This window comes from Phyllostomus discolor, chromosome 4, assembly GCF_004126475.2.
Source record: "Phyllostomus discolor isolate MPI-MPIP mPhyDis1 chromosome 4, mPhyDis1.pri.v3, whole genome shotgun sequence".
Lineage (NCBI taxonomy): Eukaryota > Metazoa > Chordata > Mammalia > Chiroptera > Phyllostomidae > Phyllostomus > Phyllostomus discolor.
In genome coordinates, this window is record NC_040906.2 from 20144981 (window position 1) to 20166488 (window position 21508).

A 21508-nucleotide genomic window follows, 5' to 3' on the forward strand; every position below is an offset into this window, starting at 1 on the left:
TATAAATAGAGGAAGTAAAATATTAAGTACTGATCACAAGAATTTTTTTTCTGTGAATTAACTTATTGGTCATTTGTTCAGGAGAAGGCTGTGTGTTTTCTGGGTGGTGGTGCTTGTGGGTGAGGGTTTATTAATCTAAGGTAACTTTTATTTATAACTTGTTGAGATATATGACTTTTTTATTATCACAAATGCACATATTGTTTTCAGTTTAGGAAAGTTTATCAGTGTTTCTTCATAAGTAATACATATTAGTTAAATTATACTTATGCAATGACTATTTTATTGAGTTAAATATAATTTTACATTTTCATTAACATTTTATGCCATGATCAAAAATACATTTAGCTGTATGCTATTTACAATTAATTAAATATTTTGATAGAATTTGTCACAATGATGGAGTTATTTTAGAACAGAATATTTGAAATGTTGAAAATTCTGAAGGAAAATATTCTCCTATTTTGTTATTATTTCTTAATGTTTGTGACAATCTCTAGAAATTTGATAGATTGCTTCTTACTTCACTCTTTTGAGAAAAATCAAACTGCTGAAGTTGTTTGAAAAAAAAAAGCACAACTCCTAAGGAAAGTTAAATACATTTTTTCTAAAACAAATTATTTTTATAAACACATATTTTGGTGTTGTAAAAATATTTTAATAATTATAACACTTTATATTATTTTATTGAGATTTTTTAATTTTTATTTTTATATTGTTGTTCAAGTACATTTGTCTATATTTTCACCCCACCACAGTCCACTGCTCTACCCATCCCCACTGCCCACCCTCAAATCCCTTTGGCTTTGTCCATGTGTCCTTTATACATGTTCCTTGAGGGACCTTCCATTATTTTCCCCCATTATCCCTTTCCTCCTCCCCTCTGGTTACTGTGAGTTTGTTCTATATTTTTAATTCATATTAAAATCTAACTCATGGAGACTGCTGTTATTCTGTTTGTCATAATAAGTCTGTAAAAGACACTTCCCTTTGCCATAAATTTGCATTGCTTGAAATGTAGAAAGTATTTAAACTTTGACCTTGACTTTTCCTTTTGTGAAGACCATTCATATAGAGGATACCTTATACTTTTTTTAATTAATAAAGTCACCATACACTTTATTGTGAGAGGAAAAAGAGGCACTTTGTAAATTACTCTGGGGCAAATGGATTATCAGGTGACCCGGATATCAGATGTGAGGTCACACTACCTGTGGTGTGTTCAATCACAGTTTGATTTATATATTCATGTGCGTGAATGCTTAATTGATTAAAGTTATGTAGCATAGTGACTATGAGCACAGGCTCTGGAACCTACTGCCTTATACTCTGATGCACATGATAATGCTGGAACACTATGAGGAAACATTTAGAGAGGTTTAGTTATATGTTAAATAAGATATTACAAATGTCCAGCTCAAAGACTATGATTCACCAGATGAGATGTTGACAGATTTTCATATTAGTATCTTGATATTATTCTACTTATTTTCTGTGTAATTATTCATACTTTTGAAGATTTAATTTTAATGTCTCTACCTCTGCATTCTTCATGTGTTATATGTGATGTCATTATAAGTTATATATTATTATACCTAGTGTCTTTATACACAAACATATCTCAGTGTTTAACAGTAATTATAATGACTTCCTATCTAACATTTCATTTATCTTTACATAACATAGTGAAGTAGCATTATACATTTTTTCTATGAGTAAAGTGAAGCTCAGAGTTTTACTAACAGTTTTCAGATAATAAGCAGGGTATTTTGTTCTAGTATTACATGTATGCATTATGAATTTATATGACTAAGGTATATTTTAAACAAATTGCATTCAAACTGTATCTAGACTTCTATATTTTTTTCTTGTGTATTCATGAAATCATTCCCCTATTTTAAAACCCTTTAAAGTCATGTATTTAATAGAAGCATAGCATTTATCATATGTGTGCACACCATTTTATTTATTGGCCCACTAGTGCTAGATATTTGGCAAGTTTCTAATATTTTGCATTTATATATAATATTCTCACAAAATATTTATTATGATTTTGTCAAATTCTCTCATTATAAGAAAATGACTAATTTAAGATTTCTTATGCTTATCAATAAATTAATTTGATTTTGAGAATAGTTTAACCTTAGTATTATCAAATATGTCAAATTTTTAAAAATGAGGAGACTCAAGTCACAACTTTTATTGAAGGAATTCAGGAGATCTAGTACATTGTCCCTTCTTGTAGAACTAAGTCAATTAACTTCTACATGCTTTGGGTATCACAATTTTAGGATTGCAATAGTAATATAGGGTCAGGGAAACATCCCCAAAATGTTTCTTACCATATTGACATTATTAAAAACATACACTGAATGCAAAGATAAATGAGATAACACAGGGAAGCACACAGAATCATTTCTTTGAAAAAAGGCAATATATGACATAGAAATAACATTGAATATTTTCTGTTACAAACTGTGGCATAAGCAAACAATGTGCCATAAAACTAATCCTGTTGGATTTTTATTTTTTTATTTTTTATTTTTATTGTATTTCTCCCTTACCATTTATCTTCCTTACCCACTTCCCCCCAGCAATCACCACACTATTATCCATGTCCATGACTCATTTTTCTTTTTTGCTCGATCCCTGCACCCCCTAATTTACCCCCACATGGCTGTCTTCCTGCTCTCCATCTATGAGTCTATCTCTATGCTGCTTGTTAATTTAATTTGTTCAGTAGATTCCACATATAAGTGAAATCAAATGGTATTTCTCTTTCCCTGACTGGCTTATTTCACCTAGCATAATGTTCTCCAGGTCCCTCAATGCCGTTGCAAAGGGTAATTTTTTTTCTTTTTTATGGCCAAGTAGCATTCCATTGTGTAAATGTCTCATAATTGTTTCATCCACTTACCTACGGATAGACACTTGAACTGTTTCCATATCTCAGTGACTCTAAATAACACTGCAATGAACATAGGATGGGGTGCTTATATTGTTTCCAATTAGTGTTTCAGGTTTCCCAGAAGTGGAACTGCTGGATCATAAGGGATTTTTATATCTTTATTTTTACCTTTGAAAGTCCAGTACTTCAGAGGTTGCAGAGGGGCACAGTTTTGCAGTAAGAGCCACCTGCTACTGTGACACTGGACAGCCTATAACCCTGGCCTCAGAGATCTCCATTGCACATGGCTATTACTGAACTGTCTCAGCTTGTTTTTCTCTATTAAAAATATAATAATAATACATTCATATGGTTAAAGTCAGCAACCTCCTGTTTTGCCTACACTCTAACTCAAGACTATGTCTTGAATATGATTATTGTTTTGTCAGTTTTAGACTTTATCTATTGAACAGAATATATTATTAACCTTGACCAGTTTATTCTTTTTTTTAAAGATTTTATTTATTTATTTTTAGAGAGGGAAGGGAGGGAGATAGAGAGAGAGAGAGAGAAACATCAATGTGCAGTTGCTGGGGGTTATGGCCTACAACCCAGGTATGTACCCTGGCTGGGGATCGAACCTGCGACACTTTGGTTCGCAGCCCATGCTCAATCCACTGAGCTATGCCAGCCAGGGCTGAACCAGTTTATTCTTTAACTATAAAGATGCTACATCCTTTTGATTAAAAATTGAGAAGCAGTAAATGGTATTTATAGTACTATAGTTTTAAAAAGATCATTTATCAGAGACAAAACATGAACTGCCTATAAAATTATCTATAAAATAGGAATAATATTTACTATTGGGTTACAGGGAGAATTACAAGTGTGTATATGAAAGAGCTGGTACATTCTAGGTGCTCAAAAATGGTAGCTATTTCAAAACAGGTCATCAATGTAGTGCAGAAGACTCCTTTATCCAAAGTATTTAAAAAATATATGCACATTGTTAAAATATGGGTCTTTGGCAAGGAAGAAGACCAAATGAAAACTTCTGAGAATCATATGCAATCTTCATAAGTTAAGTTTGGTGCACAGCGTTATCTACTTTAGAGTTGGATATATTGAGCTAAAATAATATTAAATGGATTTCTACAGTTGGTTAATAAAAACTGAGGTTATCTGTATATTATAGGGTAAAATGTTTCTGAGGACAAGATCATAAATTTTGTAACTTACTACTTCTCTCACACTGAATAATTCTGGACACCAGATGAATTAACCCTGGGAACCATTTCTTCTCATCTCTGCAACTACATTCTGTGAAGCATTTAGAACTGTTAGATTTCCCTCTCTAGTTCGGGTTGGTGCATAGTTCCACAGGTCATAAAGTCTTGCTGGAAATTTCCAGGTGACCTTTGCCTTCTCTATCCCAATCACTGTGCTTCAAAGAAGTTAGGGGCCATTGAAAGGGCAGGGATGAATAAGGACAGTTCTCCTCTTCCATTTCAAGGATCTAGCCTTTACACTGCAGCAACATGGATTAGGAACGACAAAGCGCTATTCAACACATCTGTGTAGCTCAGGGTTGAGCAGGAAGGTGGGCTTGCTCCACACTTTGTTTCAATGTATTGTTTTTTTACTAAATCAATAAAATGAGTAATAATGCTTAGACATGTGACAGACATACCTAGGATAACACTGTTGGTGTCTAGCTGGAAAAAGTAAGCTGTTATTTTTGAAATCCAGATGGAATCAAATACTATAATTACTCAGAGGTTTTAAAAGTTAAAACTATATATTTATAACACTTGAAAGAGAAATGCCATTAAAATATCTACATAAATAAATTATATTATTTTAATAAAGTATTATATTCTACAGCTCCTAGCACTACTACTCTTATTTTCCACATTTAAACAATTTTATTTGGTGAAATTTGATGTCAGAATAGACTCCTCTATACAATGGTAAAGCTTTGTAACTTGTGTTACCATGTTTTTGAAATGAAAATATACTTTTATCTTAGAATACCTCCACTGTCCCAGGGTTTATAAATACGGTTTAAAAGTTATTTGGGCTATTTGGCTGCTCTTTGATGCTAGACATGAAGAAATGACCCAAAAGCCAAAAGGCCTACCAGTGTCAGAGGGTTCAGTAAATTCAAGATGCCAACATTCAAGAAATGGGAACAACTGAGATATAAATAAGTTGAGACTATGGGGTCAGGCTGTGTAACCATGACTGCACCATAGATTACCCATGTGACTTCAGTCACATCAGTTATCTTCCCCAAGTCTCAGTTTATTTATCTGTAAAATGGGATACACATGCTATTACTACATCTCTCCCAGGGTAACTGTAAGGAGAAACTTCACTCAATATAAGTTAATGCTCCCCACGGTGTCTGCCATACAGCACATACTCAGCCGGTGTGCTATTATTCTTCTCACTAAGGGAAAGATAAAAGTTGTCTGGTAAGTAGATTTCTTCAATCTCCCTTAACAATTTCATCTGTTCCTCTTCATAAACACATTTTTGAGAGAGCTGAACCTGGAATGGGATTATTGGGCCAAGTTAGAATACGTGGGGTTAAGTTTGCTCATTTAAAAAATGTTGTCAGCTTTCATGTATGAGCTTCAGGTGCCCTTTTAGGAGTATATTATGGTTTCTGGATGGCCTATACAATTACTTAGGATCCTTAAATTCAGAATTGTCTTGGTTGGGATGGAACTCTTTTACCCCAGCAGCATAAGGCATGGCACACAGAATGATTAAGCAAGGTGCCAAATGCCTCTCACACGCACAGGGGTCAAGCTAGGAGTCAAATGCCTGCTTATCAGGCCGCAAAGCCCCTTGCTGACTATCTCACACTGATAACACCCCTTGGTCGGTGCTACCCTTATTTGAACATACTTATACCATTTCTCTTAATCCTACTGAAGTCCTATGAGCTAAACATTACCTGTCTTGTTTTACAGTTGAGAAGACACGTTTAGAGAGGTAAATAAAGTTCTAGAGATCTATACTTCCAATTCATTCTTACTGCTGAGTCGTGATCCTGCTTTTAAACTTTGTAATTCTATATTGCTTCTACAATAGAAGAGGGAGAAATTTAAGGAAAAAATTTTTAAGCAGAGCCGAGGCACAGCTTTATCTTATGTAACCTACTTCTAAGTATAATTAAAAACTCACAGCACTTTCCCTAAAGTAGTTTTTGAAAATAATCTATTGGGTTGGAAGGTAAAATTACGTTTTTAAGGTATCTTTTCCACATGAAAAGGTGTGCATTGAAGTAAACACCTTGGCTCTGGTGGATGCCTGGACTACATCCCAACCTCATCATTGGAGGGGCATCCCTCTGCCTCTGTTGAAAATAGACACAGAGGAAAAGGAAACACAATAAAACTTCAAAAATTCAGCCTACTTATGAAAAAGGCCTTCAATTAAATAAACAATAAAACTAAATTAAGAAAAAAAGACAGTGTTGTTATATTCAAGTACTGCGGGAACTCTGTGCTTTGTCCTTGGAATCTCTTCTTTACTGAGTAGGGTAAACTGGTTTTTAATTACTTTATCCGAAATCATAGCCTAAGCAGAATCTGCCACAATGTGCTTTGCAACTAAATTTTTAAAAATATGAAAGTAAGTTTTAATGTGCAGGGCATATGGTTTCCAAACTAAATCTGTATTGTCCTTATATTTTTTTTCTGATTAATTATTTTAGAGCAATTAATACAAAGAGAGTGAAAGAGAAAAACATTTAAATTTGTGAAATCAAATTAATGAAAGCTTATTTTAATTTGAAGCTTAATATTTTAAAGGCAAGTGAGGTAAAGCTCCTATGAAAGAAGGAAAAGGAATTCAAAATTGAAACACATGGTTAAATACAGGTTTATCAGACTATCTTCTCTGCAGGTAAACTTACTGAATTGAATTAATTATATGCCAGTCAATAGTATAAGAAGACTGAAATACTTTCTGGGGTCATAAATATTTAAAATTATCCTCCTATCTTTGTTTGATATAATTAAACATACCCATCTTAAGACAATGTCTATCAGATAACTTTTATTTAAACTAGTGGTAAATGAGGGAGGTGATTTTAAATGGGAGATTGGGATACTTCATTAATTTTAATTACATTGACTTCACAAATATACTGAGAAACAGGTAAGTATATAATATATCCTATATAGAAGAATTTTTATTCTATTACTAACAAAAGGATATGATCAGACTTCATTATCTTTCAAAGTATAAAGTCCTTAACTAAAATATTCATGTATATAAAGGAAAATTAGGAAAGATATTTTGAGAAAGTTTATGAAACTAAACATTTAATTTTAAATTTAAAAAGATTTAAAATAGACCTTATTAAAGAGAATATTGCATAGATTATCTTGTAAGCATTTATATTCTATGCTTAATTTAATTATAGTACCTGTGTTTATATAGCAGTCATATTTGCAAGAATTTACATAGAAAATTAAGCTCCAATAAGATCTATTTGAAAGTATGAAAAGGAGAATAGGAAGAGAAAAAGAAGAAGGAGGAGTCCTGGCTGGTGTGGCTCATGGACTGAGTGCCGGCCTGGAACCAAAGGGTCACAGGTTCAATTCCTAGTCAGGGCATATGCCTGGGTTTCGGGCCAGGTCCTCGGTAGGGGGCATGTGGAAGACAACCACACATTGATGTTTCTCTCCCTTTCTTTCTCTCTCCTTCCCCTTCTCTCTAAAAATTAATAAATAAATAAAATCTTTTTAAAAAGAGGAGGAGAAGAAGGGAGAGAGGAAGAAAAATAAGAAGTGGGAAGAGGAACAGGAAGAGGAGGAAGAGGAGGGTAGCATAAAATTCTGGACTACAGTTGGGAGTATTAGCAAGAGCACCTTTAGGCTCCTTAGTCCTATTTTCACCATTGTTACATATACATCTTTCCTTGTAGCTAAACAACAACCCCAAACAGTATTTACTAAGAGCTATAATATTTTGTAAACTATTCTTAACATTTTTCTAAAAGACCTTGGCCCTCTATTCTCATTTCACTTCAGAGCTCAGAAAAATTAGATGGCAAATTCTGGCAAGTATTATTTCAAACTAGATGCTAAACAAAATTGTTTTAAAAGAATGTGCTAAGAGTCAGAAAAAATGGAATGCTAATTTATACATTAAAATATATATTTTGAAATAAAAATATTTTTAAATGGTGTTTCCTTTGCAATCATTTAATATTTTATTTTCTCTGGAGCTTCAAGAGTAATAAACTAAATTACAACTGAAGAAGGCTTTAACTAGCTGATATACACCTAACTATTTTCGTGCTTCAAAGCATACAGAACCATCTGCTTGTTGGCAGGTGTAATTAATTAGCTAAGTGGAAAAGACGCTCCCACTTTGAATGAATAGGAGGAGAGGTGGGAGGACTCGGAAAACTCAATCCTAGGCAGACCCAGAGGCTGGGTGCCTCTGGGCAAATTTCCGATGCTGAAAACTCATTGAATTTAATGGTTCTTAATTTCACAAGACTTCTAATTACAGCTAGGATAATAAGATGTGATCTGAAAGTTGACAAAAAGTTGGCATGTTTTCAAGGAACCTCCTTCCACACAATGTGGCCATCCTAAATTGTAGAAGTTCATTTATTTATATATTTTATCTATTTATTCACTCAACTTTGTTGATAAGCAATTTTAAATCTATTTGGCTCACAGGCGACAAATGCATATTAATAATAGGACAATGTATTAAGTTAAATATTTTATCTAAACATACACTTCTTTTCAGAGGTAGTCAAAGAGAAGTCAATCCAAAGTACATCCTTACTCATTTAATGGATTTTTTTAAAAGGACTGCATTTTATAAAGGAAATGGCTGAGATAATATAAAAACAAAAATCATAAAATTCTCTATAATTTCATCTATATTGTACATATGGATTTATTATTGGAATCAGTATGATAATACATTTTGTAACAGCCTCTCCTTTAAATGCTTTGATTGACAAAAAGAAAATGCTGTTTTTAGTTCAAACATCTCCTGGAGCTTGGCCCTCATGGGTAAGATGAGGAAGGTTACGGAACGGAGACCCGGTGAACTGCGGCATGCTGGGGAGCACGCTCTGCAATCAAAAGGAGCGGTCACTGCCCAGATCTGTGGAGTGTTACCAAGATACCATGTGAACCCAGAGTTGCCTGGGCACAGTTTTGTTCACAGGGGCCAGAAATCCATAATTTATTGGTAAACATCACAATTTTTTCTACACTCTCTGTCAAAATCAAGTCTAAGGGCCATTTGCGGCCTTTGGCTAGCACATAGGGCTCATTAAATAACTGAATCTGGAAATTCCTCAATAATTACCCATTCTTTACATCAACAACCATTTTGAGATGGGATCTTTTTGGTCAAGTTTCATCAGTTCCTCTGCCTACTGATAGAGAATGGAAAAGGAAGGTGAGGCAGTTATATAATTCATGGCAGAGCAAAGAACAGTGCAAAAGTTCCTACAGTTGCATGAAGAATGCACACTAGTAGGCAATGGATTCTACACCTCATCTTCATTCTATTGTGTTTTCCATTTGTTGTCAGGGAGGTGGCATAAGCCTCTGACAACATAATGAGGTTTGGAGTGCGTGTCACCGAAATACCCCTATACTGTATCACATTGCCACCACTAAGTCCCATGTGAATTTTAAATAGGTCAAAGTTGACACATCACCCGGATAGAAAAGAAACTGACTTTCCTGAAATCACATAAGTAAAAGAATAATAACAACAAAGATGTGCTTAAAATATGAACTAATTGATAAACTAATTGTGTCTTATTCATATAGTGGAATTTTATAAAATAAGTGAACAAACTACTAATGTAGGCAACAGCATAAATCTCAAAAACATTATTTTGAGTAAAAAAAAAAAACAAGTAAAAAGAACACATGCTCCATGATTCCATTTATATAAACTTAGCACAAAGAAAAACTTTAAAAATATTTCATGTTGAAATTGTATTATTATCATTTTGCAGGAGCTAATCATTCTTCTTTATCTTGCTTTATCTTTATATGCAAGTCTTAACTTGCTAGCAACAAACATACATAGCAATATTATTTACTACTAATGTCATCAGGAGGAACCATACTTTTCTGAACTACTCTAAAGAAGTAATAAAGAAATCACACTATGAGAAGAGTTATAAAAACTATACAAACTAATACTGTAGGTGAGATATTTGAAAGTGACCTTGCTGTATATCCCAGGCTTATTGTAGCAAAGCCTGTAAATTGAAGGGACAAATCATTTCTGAGAACTAATATGACATTCCCCCTTATTGGTAATGAAAACATTAAACTCTACTGATTCGTTCTACTGAAGCAATTACATTTTCTGGAAACTTGGAGCAGTTATTTAAGAGGATTGTTGTCTGTAATGAGGGCTTTCTGGGGGATAGGGGAATAAAAATATTTGATCATTATGTAAAGGCGTGTTCTGTTTTAATAGTAAGGAGATATTGAATTCTTCATTCTTTTCTCTCGATACACCTTTAATTGTGCTCATCTTTCTTACTAGAGACACTCACTGAATGTGCGTTTTTTTCATCTGTCTTCCAGAATTCATACTTTGCTCTTTATTTTGGTAACTGTTATTATAGCTTAGATACAGTTTAACATTTTCAAAACATTGCATAAGTTTCCCCCATAAAAAAATTAAAAAGTTAGGAGGGTAACATCTGGCACATGAATTTATTCAATTGTTCACCAATAACCCGAAATAGAGATTAGGTTTTCGACATAGCTTTGTGTTTCCCATGTAAGGAGACTATAAGTAAACAGAAATACGCCTCATCTTTAAAAATTATCTTAAAATAGTATTTAAGGGGTGCAACTTTATTCATCATTGGAGAAGTGATTATGAAATAAAATGATACCACCTACACCAACATAATGGCTATATCTAATTAAATAGATATAGAAAAAAACAGGAGTTAATGAGGCTAAGAAGCAAGTATACATTTTAAATACTACTAATGGGACTACAAATTGGTCAAAGCACTTTGAATAACTAATTGCGCCCAGAAATTCTACTTCTCGGTCATGTTTGCAACATAAATCTGCACTGCTGTCTGGTGACCAAAAGGCATATTCAAGGTTGTTTGTAGCAGCACTATTGCTGACACTTAACATGTGAAAGTACCCGATGCTTGTCAATGGAGAATGGGCAAACAGAGCAAGAATCCCATAAGCTAATGAACACTGGATGAATTTCCTAAGCAGAGTGTTCAGCAAAAGGAAACCAAAGAAAGCAAGCATTGGTAATATTCTATTTATGTAAAATACAAAAATAGTTAAAAACGATCTTGTCCAAAGTCAGGCTAAAGGTTCTGGCAGCAAGTGCTGTGATGACGAAATGACAGTAAAGGCTTCTGTGGTGCTGGAATATTCTATTTCTTGATCAAGGTGCTGGTTACATATGTTTAGTTTATAAAAATAAATTGTATATGGTATATGCATATCTTTGTACATATATTATACTTCAATTAAAAAGTTTGAAGAAATATACATTTGTTTAAGTCACAAGATTTATGTTTCATAAATATCCCTAAGTAGCAACATTTCTTTTTTAAAGGCTTATTTTATTGATTGTGCCATTACAGTTGTCCCATTTTTTCTCCCCTTTTTTCCCCTCTGTCCTGACCCTCCCTCCCACCAGTATCCCCCTCTTCTTTAGAGTTAGTGTGACAGAGAGAGTGTTCTTCCCAATATCTATTACTGTCTAACTTTTACATTTCCTAGAAAGTTTAGCTAGTCATATGATCATCCAAAACAAAGACTATGGCTCCCTACCTTCTGAGCACCTAGCTGTGGCTTCTCATCTGGATTCAGACAAATGAGATGTATAATAGTCTCATCGCTTGTTTTAGGGACCTTCATTAAGAGAAACATGCACTCATACCCTGTTCTTCCTGCTTTCCTTTATCTTTTTAATTGATGTTGCCAGTGGGAAACTCCTGTTGTGTTGAAGACGGCACCAACAAGATGATGAAATCTGGGCCTCTGATGGGCTACTGCAGATTTCCTGTAGTAGCTTGGAATCACCTAGCCAAATTTTTATGTGAAAAAAAGTCTATCTTTTAAACAACAAACTAATCTAAGTAATATAAAATTAATATAAATAGTAGAAAATAACTACTCTCATTTATACCAATTAGTTAGTGACTACTTAAGTAATTCATATAAAATGTAATGTAATCAACAATTGTGTGACAAATACTGTGAGCATTATACTCATTATAGAGGGAACCAACTGAGTCTCATGAAAGTATACAAGGTAGCAAGTGGAAAACTAGATTTTGAACTCCGTTTTACCCAAGTAAATAGATTCAGTATTATTGCCCTCACATTCAAGTTCCTCATGGTGGAAAGTATATCTCTGTCTATCTATCATCTGTCTATCTATCTATCTGTCTATCTATCTATCCACCTACTTAGCTATAGGATATCTATCTGTCTACTTACCCACCCAACATAGTATGTATATCTAGCTATCTAGCTATTAACCTATAGTATACAATACATTGTAATGTTGACATACAGGATGGATTTATGGAGAAGGCAGATTAAAAACAAAAGGTTGAATCTGGTATGATATGGAAGAACCTGAGCTTAGGAGTAGCAGTGGAGATAAAAGAATGGGAGCAATTAGAATAGACATTATGAGGAGTTTTATTTAAGGTATTGTGACTGATTGAACAAAGAGGTAAAGGAATTAATTATAAATCTGAAGCTCTGAGGCTACAATGTACCATTGAATACTGTGAGGGCTAGGAGCACCAACATGGCTTCACAGTGAAAACTTTGCATATAACTTTTTACTTCCCCAGAACTTAACTATGACTAGTCTACTGTTAACTTAAAATCTTACCAACAATATAGTCAATTATGTGTATTATGTACTGTATCCTTATAATAAGCTAAGCTAGAAAAAGAAAATATTAAGGTAATTATAGGAAAAAATGTGAGGGGACCCCAAAAAACTCTGGAATTATCTTTTTAGCAGGTGGGCCTCTTGTAGTGCAGGCTTCCCCCACTAGGTGTGTGTTTTAGGAACCCATCTGTATCAGTGTACCAGCTGGTGGTGTTATGAGAGGCTGTGTTCAGCTCCAGTGAATTTTCTTTCAACATGTTTTCTTTCAACATTAAAGACTTTCAACGTTTGCCCATTTCATGATGGGTGATTTACAAATGCACCTGCCCACACTACACTGAATATTCAGCAGTTTTTGACCAAACACTGGCATGACTCCCATGCCCCACTCTCCCTCTTCACCTGATCTTGGCCTCAAGTGACTATTTTTAGTTTCCTCAGATGAAAAAAGTCCTCAAAGGGAAACAGTTTGCTGATGTGGAAAAGGTGAAACAAAAAATGGCAGAAGCACTAAAAGACATCAAAATTGACAAGTTAAAAAACTGGTTTGAGCAGTGGAAAAATGTCTTAATAGGTGTATTGCATCAAATGGAGAATACTTTGAATATGACTGAAGTTAAAACATATAAGAATACACATTTTTATAAATAAATTCTAGGTTTTTGGGGTCCCACTCACACATTTACAATATTTATTGGGGAAAAACAAATCCTTAGTTGACCCACACAGTTCAAACCTGTGTTCTTCAAGGATCAACTGTGATTGACTCTTCAGCATGTTATTTTGATTGTTACAGAAATCAGGAAATATAGGGGGAATGTAAGATTAGGAGAAATTATTAGAAGAAAAACATGTTGACATACAATAAATTATAATAAATTAGAGAACAATTTGAGAAAATATCCTGTATTTATAATTAAAAGACAGTTACAAGAACAAAATTGATCTTTAAGTTTTCCAGATAATATCAATGAGTTTAAGTGGATTACTACTTCTCCAATGGATAGAAATTATTAACACATTAAGATCACATGAATTTTATTCAATATTTTATGTGACTCATAATATAAACATTAGTATATAAGGAGGATAGCGCTAATACTATGCTATCAATTAAGCCACTAACAACTTTTTACAAATGTCAGTCATGTCCTGAATATATTATTATCATAACAATCATTGAAAAATTTGAAATTCTTTTATTTTGTGCTTGACACTCTCTTTGGCAATAGGGCCACAAAATATGTGTGTCACGGTCCTTACTCTCTAGAGACCTACGATAGTACAGGGAAGACAAGTACACAAAAGAATAAAGAAGGTGGCATAGACACTGTTAGAAGGGCAGCTCAGATAATCTGTGTTGTGTGAGTTAGAGTCAGTTAACCTAGAAACACTAGGTGGTCACAGTAGACTTAGAGGAGCTGGGACTCATACTGACACATAATGAAAGCTAAGGATTGTAGTGGACCCTGAAGTACATATTAATGCTTTGGAACAAATATGGGGATGTTACTGAGGTCCACTGAGTTGAAACAAGATATTTTTGCTATCATAATAATTTCCTTTGAAATTGCCTTGCTCTGATTGGAAAACTGTCTACTGTTATTTCCTCACATTTGGTGTCTGGCCATATCCATGAGCTTTTGACTGATCATAGAGCTGAAATACAGAAGGTTACATCACTCATTTACATTATCACACTCCCCCCACTCCCAATACAAATGTGACATTTCAATTTTGCACACTTCAACTCTCCTTAAATCATCTGTGTAAAAACTTCAAAGCCTGATTGATGATGAATGAGCCATTGTCTCCTCAAGCACCCGGTTCTCATTAGCCTTTAGAGTCTCAGCTTATTAATAATGAACCTTGAGGGCTGACCCAGTGGGGTAGCAGCAATTCACTGTGCTCCCAGCTGAAAGGTCTGGGTTTGGGAAAGATACAGGAATCTCTGGACCAAGTCCACTCCACAGACGATGTATTAAGTATCACAGGTGGATGATGTGAACTATATTACTTTTGTACCACTATCTGCCAACAGACTGGTGTGGCTTCAGGTGATGACAGTGAGAAGGATACATTGCTTTATGTCTGAGACAATCTAGTAACTGCTTCCTGTAGCTTCATCTTCAAAATGGGCTTTTGAAGCCCAAAGCCACTTTGGACTTTGACCTTCTGACCTTCAGCTTGGATAGGCAATATAACTCTGATACACGCACTATTAAGACTTTCCTGCTATGATTAGACAAGTGTAATACTTCTAATCTTTATTTTTATTATCATAGTAATGCTGAGGTTGACCTGTAGATACACCCATGCAAAACAAAACATTTAGATATACAATCAAGGATGGAGGTTAAGTGTTTCATTCTTGCTTCTTAGCTCTTTCTTCTATTATTGCTGCCAGTTGCTTTGTGAGTAGGAGTAAAATGTTTACTATTGATATCAATCATATAGACTGAAGTGGAATATGGCTAGCTGCATCTAACATTATAATCTTTATTTTGTAAAATAAATCTTATTTATGAAATGGTCACCAATTGTGCATGGGGTTAAAGTAATTTTGTCAACTTCTGAAGCCCAGTAAGGAGGTCATATTAATCTGTGTTTTCAGCAGGGATGCTACATCACTCTAGGCTGTTTCATACAGGGCAGGAGACAAAGCCAAGATTCAGTGTTTTATCACATTTTCTTTTGAGAGAATACATTTTCAAAATGTCAACGATTTTCTTAAATGGTCACTCATTCCCAAATTCACTATAATAACTAGCATTTGAAAAGAAGTGAAGAGCACAGGAGAACTTATTTAAATAACACAAACATTTCTTTCTTCATTAGACTTCTTATGCAAATAGGAATCAGGGAAGAAAATGGTCAGATACTCAACCTTTGTGGATTGGAAGGCTAAGACACAAGTACTTTATGTCCTCTTTAAAATGTCATTCTGGCACTTCACAGCTTTCTAAAAAATAATTTAAGGAATGATAGGAGGTAGATTTATGGTTCAATATAAAAACATGATTTTAGACTTCTGCGTAGCATATTCTAGATGATTTGAATGGGTTTGGGAGAATGTCTCGGGTAGCACAAAACATTATTATTCACCTGCTAAAAGACTGAATTGAGTCCACAAATAGGTTTAGGGATACAAATGACCATATCTAAATGTGTACTGTAAATATCAAGGACATTACCTGCAATAATTTTATACATTATCAATTAAAAAACTATATAAAACGTGTTATTTCTCTTTCAGCCTATAAAAGCTCTAACCTCAAAATTAGAAATATATTTTTAATGTTTCCTATAATCAAAATATTAAATTTTCTATAATGAAGAAAATCATTATTGTGTATCTTGCTTTTGCCTTGCATGTTAGACATAGTTTTGAACAAAAAAAAGTTAATTAAATGTAGAGCCAGATAAGATGAGCTATAAAATGTTTATGGAAAAAGGTAACTTTTATTCTTTATTTTACTTCATCAGGATATAATTTGAAATTAGAAAAAAACAGAAGTTAACTGATCAATGTTGGTGGAAAATTCCATGGTACTTTTTTCAGCTCAATTAAAAAAAATATTTATTGCTCTAGATTTGATACAATAGATGCAGCAATGAAAAATATCCCCTGCCTTCATGGAGTTTAATCTAATATTTCAGTTACAAATTGTATGCTTTCTGTATATATTAAATTCAATATATTAAAGAATAGTGTGGTTTACAATTTACTTTAAATACAAAAAATTCCTAATCTCATCACTTGACTTACATTAATCTAGTAAGTAATGTTTGAGAAACAAACATATTATGTGTTTACTGGAATTTTTCAGTAACGAAATGCTTTTTTCATAGAGTGTCATATTTAATATAGCTTATAATATTTAACCATACCTTTTATTTAAAAACACAGTACTGTTTTGTGAACTTGCTGGAAATATTTTTATATAATATAAAAAAGGCATGGTAGCTTTATTCTACCAATTATTCTAATTGCCAAGAATCTAATTGTATTTCTCTTAATTTACTCTGATATATTACCTACAGTGGAAGTGAAATACAATGAAATGAGATGACCTTGAGCTTACTTGCTTATTTAAAACTTTGAGTTATTCATTTCACTCTTCCAGATTGTGTGCATCTTTGTTTGAATATCAAATAAATTTATGTCCCATTTGCTTCTCCTGCTTAGCATTCGAAACTGTCTTTTTTGCCATGGTTTTAAAACTTAATTATTAATCATTTTATTTCATGATAATGGGAAGGAAAGTCTTGGTGTAACACAGATGGCACCTTTCGATAAGTCTTCACTGATACTAATGGAAAGCGCTGCTGTTCTGGTGTTAACAAAGATCGATCAAAGTATAGACAGGCTTTTTCGGTATGTTCTTAGATAAATACTTTATCATGTTTTTCTCTTTTCCTAATTTTTGATCATCTTTCTCATAAAAAAATATGGAATTAAGTCTCTATAATCAGCCCAGGCGGGACATTAGGTATCCCTTTTGTCCAGTAAATAATCTGTGCCTTAACAACTTTCTTATAGGTCAATACCTTTCCCTAGAATTTTCTTATTTCAGAACTAAATCTAACAATATTTTCCTACAAAAACATATTAAATAATATTTAAAAATCACATAAAGTTAGAAAATCAGTGTAAACTGTACAAATCAATAAATGTAACTTTTTAACTTATATCCTGATGTAATTAAGTAATCAAGATGATCCAAAAATGCTCTACCAATGTGACTTAGTTGGTTGGGCACCATCCCTCAAAGTGAAAGGTCAGTGGTTCAATTCCTGGTCAGGGCACATGCCTGAGTTGTGGGTTTGGTCCCTGATTGGGATATGTATGAGAGGCAACTTAATGATGTTTCTCTCTCACATGGATGTTTCTCTTCCTCCTTTAATCTCTCCAAAAATTAGTGAATAAAATATTTAAATAAAAGATGGTCAAAAGAACATTAAGATATAGTATACGTTAAAACTCTTCTATAAATGTCAATAAAATACACAATTTCTGATTGCGGGGTTTGACATTCAACAAAGAATAGGTTCTAAGCCAAACATAGAAGAAAAAAGTCTATTTTCAGGGAAAATACATGCATACATGAGTAAACTATATATCATTAAATACAAAAAATTATAAATCCTCCCAACCAGAATTGCTAGCAGATGCTGGGTTTTGAATTTAGGATGACAAAAGTATCCTGACTGTAGTTTTAATTTGAAATTTAACATGTAAGATTATACTTGAATTATCATTGCCTTCTTTCTAAACCCCTCTGAAGTATAAGCCAATCTCTTGAATGGAGTATTTCTAAGAGACAAATGTAAACATTGGTAGCAGATTAATTTTGTTGAAGAAAGGGATTTGATGAGATTATTATTCAATATAATATGATCTGATTCTATTTGAATATGTCTAGATAGGAAGTTAGAAATGGATACTATGTTCCTTCAGTATAAACTATTTGAATTAAAATGTGACTCCTGAAAAATACAGGCTCTTTCCACAATGTTTGAGCTATCACCTTTTCTCTTCAATTTTTTTTTAAGTAGAACTTTCCAAATGTAGACTGAAAAATAACCTTTATTTCCTGGATAGCAGTTAAAATCTCCTTTCTCTGTCATCTGATGAAGAATTATTCCTGTAGAAGAAGAGCATCACCTCGTGTCTCATGAGGAAGCTATTAGTATGAGATCGTCACATTTCTTAGATAGAAACCTAATGCCAAACATTAATGTAGAAATTCATTTTCACAATCACTCTTACATCTTACAGCTCCCTTCTGCTTTGATGAAGGTTGTATGGTTAGCTTATGAAAAATAATGAACTGAGATTTAGAAGTAGAAAGATTATCAGATTTCTTTTGTTTCTTTATTTTTTTTTTTCTTACTGGAGAAAATGAAGCCAATAGCCAGGGATGGAAATATGAGTGATTTTAAATGCAGAAAGCCCTGCAATGTCAAAATAAATCTGGAGGATTTTATACATGCAACACAGTAAGACGGTTTAGATGTGCCCCTCGGTCTCACTTCCAAAAATAGTCCTTTTCTTGCTGTCCCTTCCCTTGTTCCTTTCATATTTTATCTCCCTTTTTTGTTCTAGCTGACTCACACAAATTTAGTTGGGCACACTGCACAGGTGAGGTGATTTCTCTCAAGCCAACCATGGGAGACAGAGTTGCTTGCCTTCCCCAATTCCCATATTCCTCCCCTTCACTGACACACGTGCTTGTCTGGGTTTTGTTCCAGTAGCAATATTTCTGCCTAAACACTTGCTTCCTCAGCCTCTTTTGCAGTAACAATGGCTGTAGGATAGTGTGTTGGCCAATGAAGTGCAGACTTAATCCCCAAGGAGAGCATGTCTTCCCAAATACGTAGTTGGTGCCTTACTAGGAGAAGGCCCTTGCTTGCTCTTCTTCCTTCACATGCCTTGTGTTCACACCAACACCTTTGGACACGGGAGCCGTCTTGGGCCTGGACAGAATAAAGCCAGCACACAAGACAGGCTGTGGGCACTGTGGAGCAGCTCAACTAAGATTCACAACAGCCTTCTGTAGTTCCTTATTATGTGAGAAAAATCACCCTCTAGCTATTTAAACCACTATTCATTGGTTTTTTTGGTACTTGTAACTGAATGCTTTACAACTTGATATATGATTTCTCTTAAATTGTGAGTTTTATTAAACAAGATGGGGAAGTGTGATAGAATTCGAGCAGAAAAATACAAAGTATATTTCTAACCATTTTTTTTCCAAGCAACATCAATAGTATTTTTGGAGGAAGTAGCTATTGTTCACTGGATAACTTAAAGCTGACTGAAAGGGAATCTATGTGTCTGATCAATTGTTCAGGGAGACAAGTTGCCTAATCAAGGCAAGTGTTGTGATTTAGAAAAACAGGTGAAAATCGGCATCAGTGTATTTTATCCCATGGCATGCCCCTGTTCCAGTGAACCACAGGGTTCTTATTCTGTTCTGTATTGTGTTGTTCATAAAGAATAATTGGCAATTCTATTGATTACATTTGAGATAGCATTTTTGTGATTGAGGCATTCTTTAATTTCAGCTTCCTTTTTGGTCTATTTACCTACTTATTCCAGCCAAAGTCACATCAACTAAAACAATTTTTCTTAAGGGAAATTTGACAACTTGGACCAAAAGTCTTAAAAGTATTCAAAAAATATCCATACTGTGTAATCTTATAGTATCATTTGTGGAAATTTATTTTAAAGAACTAATCTAAGATAAGCAAGTGACCAGCAACAGCGAATTGTTTAAATAGATAGTATTTAATTTGTACTCTGGTATATCGTATTCTCATTAGAAATAATGTAGAATTATATTTAATTACCACTAGCTACTCACAATTTAATATTATAATTATCAGGTTGTGAAATATTATATACAATGTTACTTCAATTTCAGGAGAAAAGAACAGAAAAGAGACTGATAGCATTATAGCATCTATATTAAATTTAATATAGCATCTATATTAAAATGTTAAGAATGTTTTCACTCTGAGTGTTTGGGTTATAAGTGATCATTTTACTTTGCATTTTTTAATCTTTTCAAATTTCTGCCATTTAATTTATATCACTCAATCAAAAATATTTTAAAAGATATCCTGGCTATTAACCAAGTAATTCTAACTTAACATTGAAAATATTTTAAGAGTAAATCATTTTTATTGACTACCTTTTCATCAACAAAAAGTTTGACAACAAATCTCCCTTTGTTTGTTTGTTTGTTTGTTTTAATACAGAAATCCTAAATGGTGGAGTCTATGTAGACCAGAACAAATTTCTTTGTTATGCAGACACAATTCATTGGCAAGATATTGTTCGGAATCCATGGCCTTCCAACTTGACTCTGGTGTCAACAAATGGTAGCTCAGGATGTGAGTAGTATCATCCTTTTTGATGTCTGAAAATGTCCTCCTAGTTCTTGTGAAGATGAACAGCTTTCATTTATCATGGTATTGATAATATTTTGAATTTTGATTGTGTCCACTGAAATGTTCAGTTTTATATGCTAGAACAAACATTTACTTCTAATTGTCTCTTTTTGGAGTGATACTCCCCCTTTACGACTTCTCATTTTCTTAGCGCGATTCCTTTCAATAACACTCAATTATGTTCAATTATGTTGCTGAATCTTCAATGCCTAAATACATTGTCTATGAACTTAAGGCTGGGACTAACTGCTGCTTCACCTTTATGGGATGCCCACACCACTGACAGAAAGGTAGAACAACAATGTGCCTTCCTCTGCATTGTCATTTTTTTAAAAATTAAAAAAATAAAAATATGGAACATTTTAGAATCTCTAAGCCTTCCTTTGCCCCTAAAACCTTCCAGACAATTCCAAACATTATTAGCATACGGGCACATGGGTTTTATATAGAAGAAATATATGTTATGTTCTGGTGTTAGTCAGCCTAATAAATGCCCTAATTTTCCATTCTTAAAATGTATTGTTTCTACCACAGATAATTTACGAGATTCAAAGTTTTTAATATGATTAAGTGATGAGCAAGTAATATTTGAATCATTAAAACCTCTGAAAATTATTCTGCCAGAAATATGTGCCATTTTCATAAAGCAGACTATATTGCCCCCATATTTATTATTACTGTGGTTTGTGTGAGAACAGAACCTTTATCAAATGTTAACCTTGGTTTTATATTTCTCAGACTATT

At 33.6% G+C, this 21508-nt stretch overlaps 1 protein-coding gene across 7 annotated transcripts in view; it reads left to right on the forward strand.

The window, feature by feature from the left end:
* Nucleotides 1-21508, forward strand: part of ERBB4 (erb-b2 receptor tyrosine kinase 4) — a 970339-nt gene that overhangs the window by 624088 nt on the left and 324743 nt on the right. For all 7 annotated transcript variants that reach the window (XM_036022897.1, XM_028510101.2, XM_036022900.1 and 4 more), the window contains exon 4: nt 20573-20707. In XM_036022897.1, coding sequence (XP_035878790.1) covers nt 20573-20707 — 135 coding nt within the window. The remainder of the gene's footprint in view (nt 1-20572; nt 20708-21508) is intronic.